The 24,261-nt window shown below is 41.9% G+C and overlaps 1 protein-coding gene and 1 long non-coding RNA gene across 4 annotated transcripts; both read right to left on the reverse strand.

Annotated features, from left to right (window-relative positions):
• LOC8084795 (probable protein phosphatase 2C 77) lies at positions 8,151 to 13,744 on the reverse strand. Its single transcript, XM_002442968.2, has 4 exons — positions 13,065 to 13,744; positions 11,243 to 11,521; positions 8,943 to 9,116; positions 8,151 to 8,842 (listed from the first exon to the last, which is right to left on the reverse strand). The coding sequence occupies exons 1-4, from the start codon at positions 13,638 to 13,640 to the stop codon at positions 8,477 to 8,479; spliced, it is 1,395 nt and encodes a 464-aa protein (XP_002443013.1). The 5' UTR covers positions 13,641 to 13,744; the 3' UTR covers positions 8,151 to 8,476.
• LOC110429938 lies at positions 19,759 to 22,111 on the reverse strand. 3 transcript variants are annotated; one of them, XR_002447129.1, is made up of 5 exons: positions 21,788 to 22,111; positions 21,205 to 21,323; positions 20,952 to 21,049; positions 20,216 to 20,398; positions 19,759 to 20,130 (listed from the first exon to the last, which is right to left on the reverse strand). It is a non-coding gene; the product is annotated as an uncharacterized LOC110429938 (long non-coding RNA). The 3 variants fall into 3 exon arrangements; XR_002447127.1 differs by having other exon boundaries at positions 20,952 to 21,076; XR_002447128.1 differs by having other exon boundaries at positions 19,761 to 20,130; positions 20,216 to 20,282; positions 20,952 to 21,076.

Here is a 24,261-nt window from a genome sequence, read left to right on the forward strand (position 1 = left end):
ACATACCACTATCCTCGCTTCGTGCCAGAGAAGATGACTTAGGCCATAGAAGTTCCAAATGCTTTAGAACCAAAGCTTCAGGCACAAGTGGAGCTGACTTATGAACTGACCGTCAAGGTGGTCGAGTTGGAGAATGAACTGCGCCGCGAGAGAAAGCTGCTGGAGCAGGAGCAAAGGGAAGCAGATGATCTTCGAGCAGAGTTAGGCTGTCCCAAGCTTCACAAGAGGCTGCGTCCCGAACCTATCTTAAAGGATGCCGCTCCCGAGGAATAGGAAGAACCCATAAGTAATAGGAACGTTAGTAGCATTGCGAGTTATTTCGAGTCTTTTGTTAGTGTGGTGTGAACTTGGTATGCTTGCTGGATTGTTATTATGATTATGTGTGATTTGGATTTTTGTAATGAGTGCTGGAACTTTGTGGGCATGTCTACAAGTTTCTTGGTTAACAACCTTAAGTAAGAACATGAATAAATAGTTGGTTTGGGTCATATTATGTTTCTGCATTTGCTGTTTTTTGGAGGAGTCTGGAATGATTCTGGTATAATTCAATTTCTGTTCGTGCAAAGTACGTCAAATTTTTCTGGGAACAAGTAGACTTTTATATCTTTCCAATGCCGCAAGAATGACATTATTATCTGTTATGAGCTGTGAGATATGACAGTTCAAAGTTGCGGTTGCGGTTTCTGTGCAGTCTGGAATTCTAGAACAGTTTCGGTTTTGCCCAGTTTTTGACTAATTTAACTTTGGAATCTGTTAATATGATCTAAATAAAAGTTGTAGATAATTTCTTTATCTTTTAAACAGTGTACAGAATGTATCCTTTTGAGTTCTGGAACTCAAGATATGACTGATTTTCTGAACTGCTAATGTTAGATGTTACCCAGAAAAATTTCAGATTCCATTATCTCTTGTAAATTGTCATGTTGGACGTTACTAAGACATGTTTCTGTACCTTGGAATGCATATGGCAGCAAGGAGAAGGGGCAGAGGCAGAGGCAGAGGCAGAGGCATGGCTGTCAATGTTCCAATTATTGTGGAAGAGCTCATGCAAACTCAGAACGAGATGATGCACACTTTCATGCAGCACCTTCAGCATCAACCTGCGCCACCGCCACTAGCTGTTCATGTGAGGGACAAGCGTGGGGAATTCAGGAAGGGAAGACTTCCAGTGTTTACTCACTCAGCAGACCCTATGGAGGCAGATGAATGGCTGCGTGCTGTGGAGAAACAATTAAACATAGCACAATGTAATGATCTGGAAAAGATGTTGTACGCTTTAGGACAGCTGCAGGGAGGAGCTCAGACTTGGTGGGAGTCTTATCAAGCTGCTCATCCCAATCATGCCCCTGTTGTCACTTGACAGGAATTTTGCAAAGATTTCAGAGCACGACACATCAATGAAGGAATGATGGAGCTTAAGCAGGAGAAATTCAGATCTCTCAGGATGAGCTCTATGACTGTGGCTGAGTATCATGACACATTCGAGTAGTTGGTTCTCTATGCCCCAAATGACGTCAGAGAAGATGCGGATAAGCAGCGTCTTTTCATGAAGGGTCTCTACTATGAACTGGTTGCAGTTGGCTGGAAATACTTATCCCACCTTCCAGGCTCTGGTGAATCGTGCTATTGTGTTGGACAACATGCGCAAAGGGCAAGATAACAAAAGGAGGATGCTAGCACAAGGTTCTGGAAGCAGTAACCGCCAGCGTTTCAGTTCTCGGCAGGGCTACCAACAGAGGTTCCAGGGACCGATTAGTTAGTGGAACCGCAACTAGTAGCCTCAGCGTTTCCAGAACCAACCACAGAATGGGAATCAGCGCCCTCCATTCCAGCAGCGTAATCCTCAACAGTAGAATGGTCAGCAGACACCCCGCTTAGGAAATTCAAATGCCACCCCCATGAAGAGAAGTGCTCCTAATACTCCTACGAGGTGTTTCCGCTGTGGGAATGAAGGACATATGTCATATGATTGCCCAGAGAAGTTCAACAAGCACAATAGCAATCAGAAGTCTACTTCTTATGCGGCAACGGTGAACAATGTGGCTGCAGAAACAGCTCAGGAGGGTACGTTTAGCATCAACTCTATCCCTGCTACAGTTTTATTTGATTCTGGAGCTTCGCATACATTTATTTCACAAGCATTTGTTAGAGTTCATAGCATTTCACTAGTTGCCATGAAAACCCCTATGCTAGTAAATTCACCGGGAGGGACTATACCAGTTTCTTATTGCTGCCCCTCAGCAAGTCTTTGTTTAAGGGAGGTAGATTTTCTTATCAGTCCTATGGTTATGAGAACTTTAGGCATAGATGTGATTTTGGGTTTGGACTGGATGAAGAAACATCAGACAGATATTAAGTGCAAAGAGAAAGTAGTGGCTCTGACGACACCAAAGGGAGAACGAATCAGTGTTGATGTAGCAGTACAGGCACCACCCACAGCTACAATGAACCAACTAGATGATGTTGATACTCAGTTAAGAATATTAAGTAAGAACATGAATAAATAGTTGGGTTTAGATCATATTATGTTTTTGTCCTTTGCTGATTTCTGGAGCAGTCTGCAATGATTCTGGTATATCTCAAATTCTGTTCATGCAAATTTTATGAATCTTTTCTGGCAACAACTAGACTTCCGTATCTTTCAAATGCCGAAAGAATGACATTATTAACTGTTATGAGCTGTGAGATGTAACTGTTCAAAGTTGAGGTTTCTGTGCAGTCTGAAATTCTGGAACAGTTTCAGTTATGCTCAGTTTTGACTAATTTATCAATAGAATCTGTTAATATGATATAAACAAAAGTTGTAGATAATTTCTTTAGCTTTCCAACGGTATAAATAACGTCTCCTTTTAATATCTGCAACTCGAGATATGACTGTTTTTCTGAACTGCTGATGTTGGATATTGCCTAGAAAAATTCAGATTTACTTATCTCTTGTATTTATTATGTTGGGTAATACTAAAATTTGTTTCTATGCTTTGGAATACAGATGGCAGCAAGGGGAAGAGGCAGAGGCAGAGGCCATGGTAGGGGTGCACATGAGTCTTTTATACACTCTATTTCATCTTTGAAATTTGGATGTGACACCATATATCCCAAGGCCTATGGCGCCTCCAGAGGAAGTTCTGCAGAGTACACTATGAAACCTTTCACAAGTCATTCTAATAAGTAGCAGATGTTAAGGATTTCGTCACAAGTGCTATGGACCCCATCTCCAAGAACGGCACTAGCACAGTACACACATTAGGGATCAGACCCCATACCTATCATGGTACGCCCCCTTTGCCCTTTCGGTAAGTTGCTCATGAACTAGAATAGATCATGTTACTTAGCTAAGACCAGAGCCATATAGTCCTCAAAGTTGCATGTTAAGTCCTAAGTTGCCACTTATCACTTAAAAGATCAAGTCCTTATAGAGAGAATCAAAGCGCCATAAAAAAATCAATGCTCTAGTGCCTAGTTCCATGTTGCTAAAAGGTATCTTTTAAATACCAATTGCATAGATTATTAATCAAGATTATAAATTTTTAATTATAATAGAGCATGCTAAACACAACTATCCACATGCATAACTCATAGGTAAACAAGGATTTAAGGTGGACAATAACAAGGTAGTAAATTGAATAGAATTTAAGCAGCCCCATATTATACTTACCTTATTCTGAGTACAACTTCTAGTCTTCATCTTCAAAGTGCTACTCCTAGATCGCCGACGTACAACTCATGATCTACTCGAGATCAAATAGCACCACACAAAACATCCATATATACCTGCATATAACAAACAAATATAACTAATGAGAATAGTACACCAAATAGTAGAAAAAAGTTGAAAAGCTTATATAAATATATATTCTATGTGTGGTACGATCACATAAACGTGAAAAGCCCTAAAATTGGATCTAAAACAAAGAAGGCACGAAGAGAATAAGCTCTGGATAATAATTCTGCAAATAAGTGAATCTGATTTTCGGAATAAAAATAAATAAAAATCGGGTTTTGACTCTGCTCAAGGACTGTGGGTAGGATATGGGGAAAACAGGGAGGTCTCTCGTGAAAATATGCCGAAGCCGACTTTGTTGACCGGTATTGGCCGGAGTCAGCGTGGGATCTGGGCCGTTCATCCAGATTTAGACGGCAGGGGAAGATGGGGTCATCGGGTGTTGTCATGACGGCGGCTCCATGGCTGGCTTGAGCTTGACCTCGCCAGAGTTTTCCGAGGCGGCGATTCCGGTCGTGGATGGCCAAGAGAACGGCACTGGGAGGTTGCTGGGGTTCTTGCGGAATCGATGAGGGTTTCTGCGACGATGGTGGTTATGCAAGGACGTCGCAGCACACGATTTGGCGGCTCGGGTTCAACGGCGAGCTCGGCTCACGTTACAAGACGAGAGAGAGAGAGAGAGAGAGAGAGAGAGAGAGAGAGAGCGGTACCAGCCGATGTCCTACCGCAACGCGAAGCCCGGGCGGCGGTCTTAATGCGTCGGCAGAACGCCGGTGAAGGAGATCAATGGGGCGGCGGCGGTGTTAGCTAGGATTAGGGTTCGGGGCACCCGAGACAGCGGCGGTGGCTGCGATGTGGCTCAAAGGAGGCGGAGAGGAGCGGTGGGCTCGTATTTATAGCCCTGGTGTGCCGCCAGGAAAGGAAGGGGAGGGATTCGAAGCCGATTCGAATCGGACGAAGAAGGAAGTTGGCGGAGGATTTGCAGACTCCGCCTTGGCCACGGGAGGAAGAAGGGTGGCAGGAGGCTGACGGCTGGGTCCCGTGCGTCAGCGACTGCAGCGTGGGGCCGCATCCGCAGTGAGGGCCAGAGAGGAAGGGAGGGCGCCTGCGGTCAGCGCTTGGGCCGCCTGCTCGAATGGGCCTCACGAGGTGGGCCGAGCGGAGAGGGGAGAGAGCAGGCCGATAGCATGCAAACACTCTCGGCTGACGTGTCCATGCAGATGGGCCACGGCCTGCTAGCCCAGCAGCACGACGTATGCTGCTGAGTCCAATGGGGGCTGAGGGAGTCTCGGCTTGTGCATGCACATATGCCACGGCCCACTAGCTATAGCATATTCACATAAGTACATGCTCTTTTTTGCTCAAAAAAAGTACATGTTCTTTCTTTCCTTTATTTTTCTTGCAATTCCGTAATTTTTTCCAATTATTTTATAACAGTTGATTCAAAAAAAATAAAATTTTGATCAATTGTTTTATGGATATAAGCATATTCCAAGTAAATTGCAAGCAAATATCACAAAATGATTAGTGAATTGCACCCACTTTAGTTCAAGGTGTATGAGTGTATCACTTTAGCTCAATATAAGTTACGAACAAACGTGTAAACAGAAACAGGTGCATCAATGTCCATGGTCACATGTACGTTAGTCGTCAGTACGCTCACACGACATATTCTTTTACCACCATGATGAGTGATCGCCAGGAGAGAATAGACTTTCGGTTCAACGTATTAGTCCTAACTAGAGTTAGATCTAAGACTAATGTGAGTATTGTCTCAGGTCAAGTTTTATGGGTGTTGGAGGATCTTTAGTTCCGGTTGGTAACACCAACCTCGACTAAAGAGCCTTGATTCTTTCGAGAACATGACTTTACGGGTATTTCATTAAGAAGGAGTGCCAGAAGAATGACTTAGACAACATAGCTATGAGCGAACCCATAGTGCAGGCTATAGAACCACCGAGCAAGTGGTTAGCAACCTAAACGACAACACGACAGAAAAAGAAAGGCAGTAAGGAAAGACCATCCACCACAAACCTAACCTACTATGCACAGTGGCGAAGCTACATGTGAATTAGGGGGTGCACCCCCAAAATTATAAAAACAGTGATTAGGTCTAAAATTTTACCATATACGCACCCCCCATGAAAAGATATTTATGCACCCACAAACGAAGTGCAACCCTCTATAATTTACTCTAGCTTCGCCACTGACTATTCGAACTGATTATAGATCACCTGATTGAGTTTCTTGTGGTGGAACGTCACCGACTTGACACGGGTGTTCGCATTTTTCTAGATTTATTCCACGATTTAATGGTGTTATGCTTTCACTGGTAGACGACGTGCCCGTCGACAACGAGGCGCATGTGGTGATTTCGTCAATCTCGAGATTTGTCGGTCCAACTCGGTTCTTCGAAAATGCTCATAGGAGTAGGATGTGCGTGCGTATGTTCATAGGGATGAATGTACGCTCGTATATATGAACGTCTGCATCTGTAACGGAGTCTCGCGAAAAAACCTAACCTACTAAGAAGAAAACATCAACGCAAGGTTGCAACCAACAAAGAAGATGAATTCACCTTGTTTACTTCCAATTTTTTTGCAAAATAGGAATAGTAGCACTTTCGTTTGTATTTGATAAATATTGTCCATTTATGGACTAACTAGGCTCAAAAGATTCGTCTCATCAATTCCGATCAAACTGTGCAATTAGTTTTTATTTTCATCTATATTTAATACTCCATGCATACGTCTAAAGATTCGATATGACGGAAAATTTAAAAATTTTTGCAAATTTTTAGGGAACTAAACAAGGCGTGGAAAAGCAAACACCAAGTAGAAACGAGACTACAATGGAGCAACACAGCGACAAAACATCCGGCAGAGTGAATGATCGAGTCAAAGTATCTGCAATAAGGGCCCATGAAGCCCTCAAGAACCTATATTTATGGTTCCATTTTCGTGTCCAGCATTCCCCCATTCTATTTCTTGTTCTCGATAAATTACAAAACACCTCTAGAAAGATTTTTATTTTTGTAGGCAGCTGGTAATAAGCTGAACCGTTTTTGAAAAGCCGCTAGCAGCAATTTGTAAAGATGTTTTGACTTGAAAGCCGCTAGCAGCAATACCCATTTGTTTGTGGATATGGGTACCCACTTCAATCAATTGAAAATGTCGCTCAGCCACGTGTGGGTAGCAGCGGGGGCGCACATACTGGTCCGAGGCTGATGTCTTCTTCTAGGAACACGAACTGCTCCTTGTGGTCGGCCTCAGCGTGCTCCTGGCGTCCTCAACGCCGGTGCCTAACCCATGTTTCCACGGCCATCGACGATGCACACTCGCCCTCAGCATCATCCATGGCTAGTTGCAGCGTGCACGGCCGTCTTTTCATTCTTGGTGGTCCGCCGGCGTCATGATTCTCAATTTCTCATTGTCATGGTCAGGCACCAGTATCTTGATATGGTGGTCGGCCGGAGAAGAGGGGCGGGCTCAGGCCTAGGGCTAGTAAGGTCATGGCTCTAATCGTGGCTCAGAAATTTTGGAAGTAAGTCTTTAGTTTTGCTCCAAGATAGAAGCCCATTAAAGACAAAAACTAGGGCAGACAGTGGAGAGAAGTCGCTCAGATGCTCAGCCACGCCGAGGCCACAGCACGCCCGTACTCGGACGCCTCGCCTCCTCAGCTACGTTTGACCCAGGCGGCTCCCTCCTCTCTCGACGTCGGTTGCTCGGCGCGACGGCTCGCCACCCTCGCGGCCAGGGCCGTGGCCTGCTTGTGGCCTCATACGTAGTCTCGCAGAGTCCTGCGCAGCAGCGCAGGCAGGCAGGCAGGGACAACCGGGCACGGCGCTAGCTCGCGGCTGCGGCGGCCACCAGGGCGTGCCCTGCACGCGGCAACACAGGCAGGCAGGGGCTCAAGCTGCAGAGGCGGGGCGTGGCCTGCCCGGCTCACCTTCTCGGCACTGAAGCCGCCAGCCGTGAGTGAGTTGTGTGAAGGTATGTGTTCAATTTTTCAGAGTATTTATTTTTCAATGTTCATTGATATTTCGTAGCTATTGTATCGTATTATTAGTTATATAGTTCAAGAATTTCTATGGATTTGTAAACTTTACTGAGAATTTTTATTTTCTATAATATACATGTATATATATGGTCCTATAAACAATATTATACACCGTAGCTTTTGGATTTTGGCCATTAGGATTTGGCCCTAGTCTTGGCCAAATCCCAGGTTGTGATAATACTGCCCATATTTATCCAAAAAGAGAGTCGCGCTCTAAAAATGGTTTTTAAGTTGTATTATATATGTTTTAATTATTCTTTTGTGCAAATAGTTTTGGAAATTTTATATAAAGTATAAATCATAAGGCAGCATTCTGATCCTCGTTTCCCATAAATTTTCTTCTTCCGCTGTGACACATCGACATATTTGCTAGCAATAATAATAATAAATAATAAAGGAAATAGTAATTCATCTCATGGAAGGCCTCGTCGTTGCTATTTTACACGTCACGCTAATCTCCATCCTGCACTTTCCAATGAGTTTCAATTCAAATCTCTTCGGAAGGCAGCCCTCTCTACACTACTACGTACAAATATAATCTCTTGGAAAAAATCATCTGCAGTACTCAACAATAAAACTGAATGAAAAATGGAAAATATGATAGAACATTTGACCACGTACGAATGTTTTTTCCTTTCGCTGATCGATGGACGGATATATATATATAATGATGTTTCCGCGTCCTGTCGTCAGCCGTCACTGTGAAATGAATTGCTGCAGATCGACGAGCATGACGGTGATGTCGTCCCGGCTCCCTCTGTTCCTGGCCAAGGCGACCAGCTCCTTGCACGATCCCACGGAGGATGCAGCAGTTCCTGCCGCCGCCGCCGCCGCGGCGGTGGCGGAGACGACGACGTCGACGGCCTCCTGGCAGGACACCTTGTTCCAGAGGCCGTCGGACGCGACGACGAGGAAGCGGCAGTCCGGGGTGAGGCGGCGCCGCGACACCTCGGGCTCGCAGGTGACCCAGGCCTTCATGGACGCGTCGCCGAACGCGCGCGACACCGCCAGGCAGTCCTGCACGCGCCACACGCCGCTGCTGCCGCAGCTCACGTACCCTCCCTGCAATTGCACCCCAACTCATCAGTACTGGCTCCGGTGACTGCAGGAGAAGCCGCTTCTGCCGCTGCCGGCATGGTCGTCAGTCTCGATGGTCACTTACCGAGCTCTCGATGCGGCGCCTCTCGTCTTCGCGGGCGGCGGTGTGGTCGCTCGTCAGCGCGGTCGCGACGCCGCTGCGGCTGCCGAGGACGGCGCGGCAGTCGCCCACGTTGGCGACGAAGAGCTCGCCGTCCTTTACCAGAGCCGTCGCCGCGCATGCGCCACCGCGAACACCCTATATAACACAGGAGTGCCGATTAGTAATTATCCAATGAAAAACAGGTCTTGCTATTGCTACTATTTTTTTTAACTTATGTTATTGCAACTAGTACTACTATTCTTGGGAAACCATGCATGTACAAGCTAAGTTCAAATTTTTTTGCTCATATGTGTGTGAAATTCGCTTCACAATGCTTTCTTGCAATAATAATTTAAGAGAGTTGCTATATTTCAGGTGCTTGAATTTTTCAAAAAAAAATAATTTTACATAATCAAACACAACTAAAAGAATAATTTACAAGACATAATTCATAATTTTTTTTAATTCCAAACAATGACAAATTTATATGTCACCTGAACAATAACACAAAATTATTAGGCACCTAAAAATATATGACAAGTGATAAATTAAACCGTGATAGAATTTCAAGCAATGTACTTCCTCTGATAGGGATGAGTATATGTCCTTTATTTTCTGTTAGTTTGAATATAAGGATTCGTTTTGGTACATATCTAAATTCCCATAGAAACACTTCAGATCTAGATTCTCTTAAGAAACTTTTCAAGTGAGGGATCAAGATTACTTATTTACTTTTATGATATCATTTGTCTAGTAGGCTAAATTCTGATTCAAAAAAGATGTTTTACACATAAAAAATCATAAAAATAAAAAAAATCTAAAAATACAAAACTTTATGCAGGCAAAGAATAACTTAAATACAACTCATTTTAATCTTAAAAGGGATAACTAGAAAAAAGTAGCGTTCCTAGCATATAGGAGAAATTATAAATGGAATCTAGCGAGGCTCTTGATCTGTTATGCTCGCCCCAATCAAAAAGGGCACAATGATAGAAACATTCCAAGGTAGAATCACTTCATGGATATAGCGTTTGGTAGACTCTAACAAGAATCAGCTGATCATCCAAATAGACCCTAAGTCTAACTAGTTTAACTTCACCATTAATATTTAAAATTTGTGTAGATTAACACACTTTGGATAAACTACGTACAACAACTATATTCCCATGCCAAAAAAAATCATAACAACGAAATACTATGCATAAGCATATATACTCACGCCTAGCTTGGACAAAAGCAGAAAGCTATTAAGCTTTTCAAATACAGAAAGCATTAACGTTGAAAGCACAGGAATAATATGATTGTTCAACTCGATCCGCGACGCGGGAAAAACCACTCTCACCAACTAACGTACGTACTGTATAGTACTTTACATGAACCGGGAAATTTCCCATTTGAATCATGAGAACTGAGAACACGCGTAAGCGTGCCATACGGACGAGGCCACGAGGGTGCACGGCAGCCAAGTTGGTGCATGCATGACCTAGACCTAGTCAATGATTCATGTGAACGTTTTAGTACTGCCGACGGCCGCCCTTTGCATCCAATGACATCCTAGCTATGCTAGCAGAATCCAGACGGCACTGGCACTGAAGCAGTGTAAGCACGCATGCAGCAGCTTTGCCAAGCCAAGCCAAGCCATGCACATTCATTCAGCATCAATCTCTATCACACACGTACGCACACACCATGCAAACCACTTGGCACACACCAGCCAACTGTTGGCACCTGCCACTACCTACACCGACTACACGTGGCTACCGGAATCGCGACGTAAACGGAGTCAACGTCCAGCTGAAAACAGCAAACTACTAGTTGCTTGACCCGTTCAAAGCATGCACGCCGCGGTACGTACCCAAGAATACAATAACGTGCATCCACAGACCCAGTCAAACAAAAAAAAAGCCACTAGTTGCTGCTGAGCTGCACTTGCATTGCAATTTGCAAGCCCGTACTCTCTTTGTATCTATAAAGAAAGTTATTTAGGAAAGCGAGATCGTTTTCAAAATCTAACTTTGACTCCTTACTTTTATATAAAAATGTTTATCAAAAAGTGATACATACATATTTTTATGAAGATATTTTTTAAAATAAATCTATTTATATAGTTTTCACATTCTCGAACTCAACAACTTAAAAATTATTCATGATTTATATTCTTAATATTTGGCTTAAAACTTGTTCAAAATGATTTTCTTTACAGGTAAAGAGAAGAGAGTACTAGTATAGACTACACACGAATCTGATGCGTATAGTAGGCGATGTGTATAGATGATGCCTACCTGGGTCAAGAACTCCCGGTCCGTCGTCAGGTAGGCCGCTCTGATCGCCGCCACGACCGCGTCAAACTGCTCCTCCTCCTGCCCTGCCTCATCTTCTACAACAGCACCACTCGTCTTGGACGGCGGTGGCGCCGGCGACGGCGACGGCGATAGCTCCGGCTGGTGGTGGCTCGCCGTGGTTGAGGCGGCGAGCGCGGCGACGACGTTCTTGCCCAGCTTGTCCGCAACGAAATCCACGGCCGCCCGGCCACCGTGCCCGTCGTACACACCGTAGAACGCCTGTACAGGAAAAAAAACCAAAGACGCAGAATTTAATTATATGGATGCTCTGTGTCTTGCTTGTTGGATATATACTCATCTTTAAATTCATATTGCATTGACGAAATAAAAGAAATGGATATATATATATATAGTACAAGTTTTAATTACGATGCTGCATTTTTTTTCTTTGAAATGGGGAATGCTGCTGCCTTTTGACCAACAAAGTCATGTGTCCTTAACTTCTCATGAGAGAGAGAGAGAGAGGAAAAAAATACATTCTAGGTTTTGGAAGTTTCGCAGCTAAGCAATGGACTGGTTCTCGCTTCGTCAATACTAGTTTCTTAAACAACTACGGGCTTGTTTAGTTCCAAAAAATTTTGCAAAATATGAATAGTAACGTTTTCGTTTGTATTTGACAAATATCGTCTAATTATAGACTAACTAGGCTCAAAAGATTCGTCTCGTCAATTCCGACCAAACTGTGCAATTAGTTTTTATTTTTATCTATATTTAGTACTTCATGCATACGTCTAAAGATTCGATGTGACAGGGTATCTGAAAAATTTTGTAAAATTTTTGAGGAACTAAACAAGGCCTACGTAGTACTAGCTAGGTGCGTTGCTTGCATAATAAGAATACAAAAGGGTTATTGGTGAGAAGCTAAGAGTTAAGATTCCATGCTGATTTTTTTTAAAAAAAGATAATGCCATATTCCACTTGATTTTAACTGTGTATTTAGAAAAGTCGAAACGTCTTATAATTTGGAACATAGAGAGTATGAAAGAGTAGTATGTACTTATGTGAGTATTTTTCTCTTTTACAATCCCAAAATGGCTGTGATCAAATAATTCACTTGAAGATCATAGTTTGTAAGCATTTAATTTTGCTTTTCCAAAGAAAGGTGAGAACTCTACCCATTTAGCAATACATTTATAGTTTAGTGTACTATAGTTTCGCATACATATCTACCGATCCGTTGCTACAAGAAAATCGGGCAGAGGGGGAAGGGAGATTATTATTCGTCATCAAGCATATTTGAACAACTGCATCTGTTTGATCTGTTCAATTTCATCCAATAATGGCCAACTTCAATTCTTCTCACTCTCTGACTTAGTGTGAGATGTCTTCTTCTTCTTCTTCTTCTTCTTCTTCTTCTTCTTCTTCTTCTTCTTCTTCTTCAATATACCACATCGCCAAAAAAAAATGGTTTTTATTTGTTGTTTCTAGGCCAATGAAGTCTATTATGAGGTTCAAAAGTAATTTCAATATCAATGTTATTGATTGAATTTATAGGTTTTACAAGATCCCGGAATTAAGCACTAGTTATGACATTTATCCATGAAATGTAGATTTCCACACCATCTCATCGTTGATCATGCATTAATCCAGTTTCTTACCTGATTCATTTTTTTCATTTAATTGGGAAAAAATTTCACCATCTAGAACACCTAGGTAGTAGGTTAGTATCCCCATCCTCAGAACATAGTCGTTGCATTGAGCTTCATAACGACTTAGCAAAATCTGGAGGTAACACTAATAATAATATAAGTGATGTGCGTACCAATTGGGAGGCTCCTTGAACGGTGTGATCAGTGATGACCCCATAGCCATCCTCCATGGCGTGCCTGACCCCTCTCCTGCTGGCCAAGCAGAACCCTTCGCCCTGCACTTCCAGCTCGGTGGCCACCTCTGCATCGACGTCCGCCACCGCGCCGAACGGGTCGACCCCGGGAGCACAGGCCACGGGCGCCGGTATGGCCAGCCTGGGCGGCCTCCTTCCCCTCGCCGCCGTCTTCGTCTCCGCAGCTCTCTCGCCCGCCTGCTGCTGCTGCTTGAGCGCCGGAACAAGGACGACGACCGACGACGACGACAGGGGCGGCGGCGTCAGCTGGTCCTTGGGGTCATCGAGGGCCATCAGCGCCCCCGCCGGGTGCATCACCTTCTTGCCGCCGCAGGGCGCCGCCGCCGCCCTCGCCGACGCCGGCTGCTGCTGCCATGGCGCGGGGACGATCGCCGAGGTCGACGTCGGGGAGCAGAGGGGCATGAGGCGGAGGAGGCAGCTGCGGATGGTGAGCGCGTGCGCGAGGCGGGCCAAGGCGGCGACGGTGGAGCGCAGGAACCTGACGCCGTGGAGCATCGCTAGCTCCGGCCGATCCGGCGGCCCGGTCAACGACGGAGACGGACGTGCGTCGGCGGGGACCTGATCGATGGATGCGCTTGCTTTTGTGTCTTGGATTAGGTGTGTGCTATTCGGAGGTACGTGGTGGACGTGGCTTTGGTTTATATAGGTGGTGGCGGGAAGGAAACTCAACCGGGAGAAGGGGTCGTGAGGTTGACCGGTCAAATTACAGCTTTTTGTGCCAGGATAGAGGGTCGGGATCGGCGCATGCAATCAATTTTGTTTCTCTGCCGTATGAAGTTGGAATCAAATGTTCATATTTCCCCTCAGATGTACTGGCAGTAATTTTATCTTGGTAGGATTTCTTTTCTACTATTGATCCTCTTGGAGAAATGATTGGTGATCCTAAACATTCGAGTGATGTAGTAAGTCTTTATAGGATTGGATGTCTGGAAAAAGAGGTTGTATGTCTATAGCTGAATTTGTCAGTTATTTGGTATTGTTTTTTCTTTTAAAAAAATCAGCGAATAATATTTTCAACCATGGCTTATGAGCCAAGGGATGTAATATATCATATGTCTGTGTACTTGCTATTCAAACTAAATTGTTGTGAGCAAATTGGATGATCATGACAACCTTTTTAGGTGATAAAAAAAGAAATATCATTTGATCAAATAGGAAAAATCTGCAAAAGCAAGAAAAAAAAAGGTGGTTTAAGGATTAAAAATTTGAGGAAAATGAGCATTAGTCTGTTAAGTAAATGGTGGTGGAAATTAGAAAGGAAAGATGGTTTGTGGCAAGACATATAGTTAATCATAAATACTTGAGGGATAAAACAATTCACAATTGTGACACATAGACTGAATGACTCACCTATTTGGTATGATTTACTCAAAGTCAGAGAATTCTATTTACTGGGTAGAGATATTTGTATTAGAAATGGGTGTCAGACCAGATTCTAGAAAGATAAGTGGGTATATCAGCAACCTCTCCGTATAATTGCACCTAAACTTTTTGAGCTATGTGACCTAAAAGATACAACTGTAGACAGGGTTAGAAATGGAGAAATTCTCATCACCTTTAGAAGATGGCTACCTGAGGATTTAAGGCTGGGTTGGGAACAAATATGGAGAGATGTTTCATCCTTTCTACTTGAAAGTGATCCTGATAAAATAACTTGGTCTTTGGAAAAGAATAAATAGTTTTCTGTTAAATCTATGTATAATGTAATAACGTAACGATGCAGGGGTCTATCACAAGAAAATTTGGAAAGGGAGGGTTCCTGCAAAAATTAAAATCTTCATGTTTTTAATGACAAATGAAGCAATCTTGACTAAGGATAATTTGATCAAAAGAAACTGAAAGGGGGATCCTACTTGTTATTTCTGTAACTGTCCAGAGAACATCTCACATTTGTTTATTTTTTCAGTATTCTGTGGCAAGAACAGTTTGGGCCTTGGTGGCTAAGTGCTTTGGAGCAAACACTATCCTAAGGAATTTAGAACAATGTTGGTAATGGTGTGACACATAGCTGCAGTTTGGTAAATAATAATTATCACGATATGGGGATATAGCTGCTATTTGCTGGGCTATTTGGAAATCCCGCAAGCTTGTTTTGAGAAAATTATTATCAACAGCCCTTTAGACATAGTTTGTCATATATGTGCTCTTATGAAATATAAGGAATCAACACAATGCTGCGAGTTGCGAAGAAGATTCTGAAGCTCCAGAGTCCAGAGGGAAGACAGGGAAGCTGCAGATCGACTTCAGGATGGAGCTCCAGATGAACCAGACAAATGCTGCTGCTTAAGGCGTTCCAAATAATATCACCAAAATCGAGATGGAAAGAGCTGTTCTTTTGGCATTTATAGTTAGGCCTTGTTTAGTTCACCCCAAAACCAAAAAGTTTTCAAGATTCCCTGTCACATCGAATCTTTTCGCACATGCATAAAGCATTAAATATAGACAAAAATAAAATCTAATTGCACAGTTTAACTGTAAATCGTGAGACAAATCTTTTGATCCTAGTTAGTCCATGATTGGACAATATTTGCCACAAACAAACGAAGTTACTATAGTAGCGAAATCCAAAAAATTTTCGCATCTAAACAAGACCTTAGTGTGTCTTTCCATATTTTCGGTCCTGTTTCTAGCTCATCTTTTATGTCTCTGCTGCTGGATTAGTATGGGTTTTGAGATCTGTAGTGTTTGCTGTGAGTCAGGGCTCCAGGCTTTTCTGTAGTCTGTCTAGCTGCAGGTTTGAGCCGGTAAACTCCTATGTTGAATTCTTCCAAACTCTGTATTTGTGTTAACAGTGGCGAGCCCAATGGGTAGTCCAGATAGACACAAAACTATCCTGGATTTTGGCCTAAAATTTTTTTAAGTCTTTCTCGGCCAAACTTGGCCCAAGCCTTCCTTCTCATTCATCCTGTCAGCAGAGTCTGGCGACTGCGAGGACATCGCACGAGCGCCGAGTCGGGTGCGGCCGCTCCCAGTCTCCCATGCGTCCCGCCCACGCCCACGCCCACGCGGGGTGGTTGCTAGGCGCTAGCCTCCGAACTCCGGCCTCCAGCCTCCCTCACGCAGACAAAGACCGCGCCTCCCTCCGGTCTGGTCCCTTACTCCCTGTCTCCCTCGCCGCTCGCCCCACTGTCGCCCATCGGCCTCCCTCGCCCTGCCCGACGCCATCGGCGGTCGGCCGGCACTGGACAAGTGGACTGCGCCTCCATGCACCCTACAGCTCCCTCCCTAGACAAGTGGCCGACACTTGTGAGTTAATTTTTTTCTCCCAGATGTAGATCAGTAGATGGCTATGGCTTTCTGCCTTTCTGGTTTAGAGATTTGATTTTCTTCTAGATCTGTGAGACTGTGAGTCTAAGAATTAAATCAATTTATTAATATGCTTTGAATATTAAATTGTATTGTCGCAATTTGCTTATTTTATAGTCATTTTATCGAACTTTTTCTTTAAATTTTGTCGTTGCGCATGAAAAAAATTTTAGAACTACCTTGGTTTTATTTCTGGGTCCGCCACTGGCGTTAACCTTAACGGAAATGGGACTTGTCTTGGGTGGAGAAAAAAAATGTAATTCTTTATAAAATACTATTGTTTAGCAAAACGATATGATCAGCGTAAGTTGCTCTACTAGGAGCTGTCTTTCAAATAATATAATATATGGAGTTTTAGCTCTATCTAGATAATGTATTGAAGTTTTAACTCTATCTATATATACGTGACTGGTTCTAAAAATTTGCCGAAATTGAATAACTTTTGGTAGAATCAATGACATACGTACATGTCTTTTTAAACAAGATCTTACTAAAAAAAACAAGTCAAGAGCAACTCCAGGAGTTTCCAAAACTCACTCCCGGTCTTGATCTTTTAACAAGAACTAAAAAAAGCCTGCTCTCCAATAACTCCCTATCTTATTCAACTCATAACCTTTCCGCACTTGGGAAAATCGACCAAATCACGTGGAAATATGTGTGCTAATTGACTGATCTAGAGGTGGAAGGACGTGTGGAAGAACAAGAAATATGACATGTTTGATCTAGAGGTGGAAGGACATGGGGAAGAATATAAGTAGGACGGTGCAAATGTATAAAGGAGAAAAAAGTATAAAAATACTTGAGGTAATTTAAAAATAATTCAAGATTCCTAAACTAAGACTCCCTTTCATATTTTAGGAGCAAGGTTTTAGAAAATATTGGAGAAATTTTTTTTTGGAAGGCGGCAAAAAAGTTTTTTGCTAAATTTTTATTAGATGGGTAAATAAAAAGAAAAATAATTACAGCATTACAAAGGAGCACATGCTCGACACTGCCATCAACTCTACTGCCCAACTAGCACTCCCACTACTCTGTACCTATAAGCAATACGGAAGAGAGAAAAAGAGGAACAAATTTAACAAATATGCTTCCAAATTTTTTAGCCACTCGAAGAAACTCATTGATTTATGATTTTTTTTTGCGAAATCGTTGAAGATGCTCTAACAATTACCGAGGGATAATTAGTATTTGCTATACTCCTTGTCTCCCTAAATAAATTAATTTCTATAATCCATACTAGTCAAACTCTAAATTCGATTAACTTTATAGGAAAGAGTAAAACATATTTGACATAAAATGGTCACATCACAAAAATATATTCTATAATGATACTAGTTTGATATCATAAATCTTGATATTTTTTCTACAAATTTAATCAAAATTTTAAAAGATTGGCTTAAGACAACTTCAAAAAATAATTATATATATATATACGGCAGCGCTATTCTACACCCTAGGTGTAGAATATTATTCTACACCACAAGCCAAATTTGAGCAGAAAAAATTCAGTATGATCCAACACTACACTCAGGACCACGAAATACTGAACAATACTGAAATGCGGATACTGAAATCTGTTCAGTATAGTAGTTCAGTGTAGAATAGTATTCTACACCTAGGGTGTAGAATAGCACTTATATATATATATATATATATATATATATATATATATATACATATATATGTTCGTTTCTCCCTTTATTTACGTGATGAGGTTCCATTGCTTTCCTTTGACCATCGGTCACAACCCTTAAATGTGAAAACCACACGGGTAAGCTGAACCCAAATTACGGCCGTCTGGAAGGAGTAAAACCTCGTTTACGAGACTTGACAAACGCACGCAAGGGTGTGTGAAAATTCAGGCCGCCGCGCCGGCCGGGGATCGAAGCAGCAGAACCATTCAAATTCCTTCGGCAGCGCATGGGAGGAGTATTGGCCGAGGCCGGCCAAAACTCTGCAATGCAAGCAATTGCCTGCGTCGCCGCGCCGGCAGCCGGCAGGTGGTGAGGTCGGTCGAGCAGGGCGGAACAGGGTCTTGTTTAGTTCCCAAAAATTTTGAAAAATTGACACTGTAGCACTTTCATTTGTATTTGACAAATATTGTCCAATTATGGACTAACTAGGCTTAAAAGATTCGTCTCGTCAATTTCGACCAAACTGTGCAATTAATTTTTATTTTTATCTATATTTAATACTCGCGTCTAAAGATTCGATGTGACGGGGAATCTTAAAAATTTTGCAAAATTTTTGAGGAACTAAACAAGGCCCTCGCCTGGCTTGACCCGGATGGCGTGTGCGTGTGCCCAGCTGGTGCTGCCGTGGCACGTCGTCCTGCCTGGCAGCGTGTGCAGATGATGATGTGGCCTGGCTCTGGGGGCGGACCGTCTCTGCTACGGTGAGGGTGACCTGGCGTGTGAGCTGGAGAGCGTATGTGTGCGTGTGGGCCCTCTGACTGAAGCGTGCGGCGGGAGCACGTCGACGACGTCGTGTCCGACCCAGGATGTCTGTACTGGCGCTGTGGCTAGTGGAGTGCCTGCTGCAGTGCTGCTGCCATTTTTGCGGGTCCAAATTCCGTGCCTTCTCGAAGACGCCAGCTAGTTTACTACTGCCCTCCGTATATAAAATAATACAGCCTCAGATTAAACTATTTTCAAATCACCGTTTTTTTTCTGAGTCACTTGCTTTGTTTTCGTAGGCCAGTATATGCACGAAACATTAAATATAGATAAAAAATAATTAATTATATAGTTTATTTGTAATTTATAAAATGATTTTTTTGAGTCTAATTAGTCTATAATTAGATAATAATTATTAAATATAAACAAAAAGCTACAGTAACTAAAACCAAATTTTTTTTCGTAAACTAAACTAGGCCTTAGTATTGTCCTTTGGTTCTCAAGTTGTTCGGTCAATTGTTTCTTTAAAAAACTGTGTGCTTGCTCTTGCCTCGTAGTGTAGTTGTGATTATGTCATTAGTGCTCGTGCTAACGCCACGGTTTTATTTCAAATGATAATATTTTTTTATGATAAAAACAAATGGAGAGCAACACTTATATGTTGTAAAGGGAAACATTTGAAATGAAACCTACTCCCTCCATCCCAAATTGTAAGTCATTTCAAGAATCTTAGAGAGTCAAAGCATTTTCATGTTTGACCAAACTTATAGAGAAAAATACTAAGATTTGTAATGTAATGTGAGTATATTATGAAAATATAATTAAGAAAAAAAATCTAATGATACTTAGTTGGTATCATAATAATAATTATTTTATCATATAAATTTAGTCAAACTTAGAAAAGTTTGACTCTCCAAGATTCTTGGAATGAATTTGGGATGGATGAAGTATTTGATAAACCTGATAAAGATTTTTTATACTTCGGCATGGCAAGAGCGTCAGCAGATCAGTAAATGACTGTTCTTCGTACAATAAGGTATGTTCACCTAGCTAAACAATCCGAAGAGACTACCAACAAAGCCAATTTCCATTCTGTCAAATTCCAAGATAAAACATAGCTTCACATTGTTCAGCAACACCCATATTCCACCTTGAGATGAAGTCGAAGAGCTTTGTGTAGGCGTAATTCAGAATAGCAACCTCCTCCAATTTGATTTCACTTGCGCCAGTGCATGCGCTCACACCCGTGTCGTGCTGCTCCCCACTCAGGCGATGGAAGCTCCCTGAGAACATGTTGTATCATGATCGTTATGGCTAAACACTAACCCAAACAAGAATAGTAGAAACAAATAGATAATTCTTGCGAACCTGAGGGAAGTATATCTTAGTGTGCCTTGTTTCCTTGAGGGAAGTACATTTTAGTGTGGCCTGTTTCCTTGAATTTGACATCATGCTCGTTACATTCAAGTTTGCAAAAACTATTATAATAAAGCTCTCACGTCAGGTGCCCAAAATCAATATCATGGCATCATCACTAACTATACATGAAATCTGGGAATTTAACAACAGAGCATTTAGTCAGCTTCCAATTCCACGGTATGATGACAATGAAATTCAATTGGAGACAACAGTTATCCAATACCAGTACATGATCAATACCAAATTAGCAGTAGGCAACATCTAATACTCTAATCCAATATAGGAGTTTGTCTTTCTTCATCAGCCATCTCAAGTAAGGAATTTTTTTCTTCTCATGAGACTAATTTGGTAACAACACTCCTCAAATTACATATATAAAAATATTGCATTACATGTATTCTTCCTAATATCTTCCTAAAAATTAGTTGTGATCTTGTTTTACAAATTAGTTGAGTGCTCATCTAACCTGATAGCATTTTACAAAAACAAAGTAATGAAATAAGCTCTACCATATTGTTTTAGGAATCTACATCTGGACCTATACATATGTGCAGAATAGAGCCGCTTCCATGAGAAGAAAAAAAATTGTTGGCCTATTTCTTGTTCAACTGAATTTACATAAAAGTATATGGGCAGAATGACATGAACTCGAATCCTGAGATAATTTGGGTTGTGCTTTACTCACCAGCTAATGCTCTTCAAAACGCCCTTGAAAACGTAGGCACTGCCCTTAGCCTCCTACACTCAGTAAAGACTTCCATACTGGATATTATTTTTCAGCGACTGTCAATTGGAAATAAACCAGAATTCCTATTTAAGTAGTGTTAAGCTTTAGATTGGTAATTGAGACTCCAGTTACAGCTTCAGAAAAAAAAGAAAAAAAGAGCCAGTCGCATTATGACTGTGAATTGAATTTTCTGAGTTTTGGAACGATTTACCTCCTCAAGCACGACAGGAGCTCCTCTGATTGGATAATTAAGTAATCTCTCATTGAACAAGCACACAAGAATCTGTACTACCCCTTCCTTCCCCTATCTCCTACCTCATGTGCCCAATCCTGGTAGTGAAAAAAAACTAATTACTTTATGACTATGAATTGAATTTTTTGTGTTTAATATTTTTCCAGAGAAATCAAGATAAAGAAAGTGGGGATCAAACCTAGGATCTTACTATTACAATAAAAAAATACTATAATAACTCACCAGGTATATTTGAGATAAATATTTGATATATAGCACAAGTATAATTGAGACATATTTGATGGCACAAGAAACATAACTTTAGATCTAAATAATATAAATTTATGATGATAAATAATTAACAATAAACATCTACTATATGAAAGATGTGTCCAGTAGGTTATGACGTGATTAAAAAATATAGTTACTAAATCACAGAGGAAACCAAACATTCAAAGGGAATCGGTTTTGAATAACCTATTATTGTCACATGCCTACGCAAGCCTAAACGGAGATGGATGAGATGCAAGTAGGAAATACATCATGGGATTGATTGGCTCACCGATGGAGACTGACCGGTGGCCTACGACCCATCGCGCCTCCACTACTGCCGTTGCGCCCTGCCGAAAAAGCACCATGCAGATCCAACCTTAGAGACACCGGATCCGGCCACCAAGGCACCGGATCTGGCCAACGAAGCCATTGCTACCCAGGATAGCAGCTGTGACCCCAGGGTACAGGGAGGCCGCCGCTGCGTTCCTTGCGCCTGCACAAGCCTCACGGAGGAGCGATCCAACAGTGGTGAGGTGGAGGAGGGAGAGAGTCGACGACGCCGAGATTGGGGTGCTGCCCGTGCCTCCCGCTTGTGGACGACGTGAGGTCAATATTTTTTTATTTTTTCGGAGGAAGGAGGAACGAGTAGGGATCGAACCCTAGTTGTTGCGATCATGAGAGCCGCACAAGCGTGGGCATGGGTGAGATGACGCGAGGCTGAGGGTGTGTAAGGTTGTGATTATACTTCTAATCTGGGCCGTCTAATCTGTAGGACATGTGTTGTGAGTCGTTGATCTTGCAGGTGGGATTTGCCTGAAGAAGATTTTAATTATAGTAGAGATTTTAACTTTGTCATTCAGCTCTTGCTATTTTAATCTAAGTTCCATTTACGTTTTGAAAAATTTTGCATAATATTCAAGATTCTCCATCACATTAAATCTTGCGGCACATGCATAGAGTATTAAATATAGATTAAAAAATAACTAATTACATAGTTTGCATGTAATTTGCGAGATAAATCATATAAGCCTAGTTAGTATACGATTAAACAATAATTGTCAAATACAAATAAAAGTACTACAACAGCATTTTATAAAAAATTTCAGAAACTAAACAGCCCCCTACTGGTTCGGATGTCCGCTAAATAGGATTGTAATAAATAATTTAAAAATATAAATTTGTAAAAAATAAGAAAAAATAACCAAACTACCCTTTATCCTCTTTAGGCTCTCACTCATACGACCCCAAGGAAATAGCAAAGTTTTTCTAGGTGCTAGGAAATGACCCTTAGCCTAGCGATTAGTCAAGCTTATGTTGGATTTATTATGGGTTAGACCATTTATATATTCAATAAATCAATAAACTCTATGGTATGTAAACCGTTTTATACGGTACGAGTTTTTGACTGAACGATTGAGGTATGTGTCACGCACCGTGGACGTGATGTGGCGAATGGAGGGACTTTTCATTTTGTTAATCATGGTGATTGAATATGTGAGTTACTTCTCATGGTGATTGAATATGGGAGTTACTTCTCATGGTGATTGAATATGGGAGTTACTTCCATTATTCTAATTGATTAAATGAATTGTCATTATCTCCACTAAGGGAGTGGCGTGAGCATCATGGGCTCTTGGCTTTCTTGCATGCGTGTGAGGCTTTTGACCTCCAAGCCATGAGGCTCATTGCCTTTTGGCTTGCCCACCTCTTGCTTTGCCTATATATAGCACATAATACTACGTCAGTCAAGGGTGAAGAACACAATCCAGAGACACAATTCCGCAGCAACGTAGGCTTCTCCATCTCCTCGATCCGCGCGCACGGAGAAGGGAGAGGGCAGGTGCCTCCAAAGCCGTTGTCGTTAGTGATCCTTGCACGGGGAGGACGGCAATTAGGTTTTTGGGGAGCGTCTATGCGACTGCCCAATTCACCGCTGCTGTTCGTCTTCCTCAAGCTGGTTCCGGCGGATTTCTTCTTCCCGTCGGAAAGATCGTCTTCATCCTCTATATCATGGAAGTTGGTCAAGCATCGGGATCATCGGAGCGCATGGGAGGGTATGATCCGTTCATCTTCCTGCTGTATTTCGTCTTCCTGTTCATACATGTTGCAGTAGTGTGTTTGTTTTGTTGCGCTTACTATCCTGATTATGTTTCATATGTTCTACCATGTATTTTCTGTTTTTATCTTATATATGTTTCTGGTATAAGTTATATGTCATGTCTGCTTGTTTCGCTGGTTAAGTTAAAACGTTTCATATGCTGCTGTCTCTATGTTTCACTAGTGGTTCAGTCACGTCGTTTGATATACTGTTTCTCATATGTTTCAGTAGTTCTATTTCGTCGTTTAACATACAGTCTCTTGTTTATTGCCTTTTTAAGATATATATCTTGCCTTGTTATTATATTTCATATATTATGCTTTTATATTTTTAATAATCTCATGTTCTACATGTTCATGGATCACATGTTCTATATTCCTATGAACATGTTTAATATCATGATTTCTATGATTAATTATATTATATATGTCATCATCATAATGTTGATTTATGAAATTAAAATAATATGGAAATTGCCTATTATTCTAACAATCCAAAAACCTAAATATAATAGGCATTTTTCTGTCAGAGGTTTTGCTGCTGCTTTGAAGCCTGATTCTTTTGATGGGAAAAACTTCTTGCTTTGGAAAGCTAAAATGGAACTCCTGCAATGTCATGTTATCATGCCGCTGAGGGCAAACCTGCTAACTTACCTCCTGCGGATG

This window comes from Sorghum bicolor, chromosome 8 (genome assembly GCF_000003195.3).
Source record: "Sorghum bicolor cultivar BTx623 chromosome 8, Sorghum_bicolor_NCBIv3, whole genome shotgun sequence".
Classification (NCBI taxonomy): Eukaryota; Viridiplantae; Streptophyta; class Magnoliopsida; order Poales; family Poaceae; genus Sorghum; species Sorghum bicolor.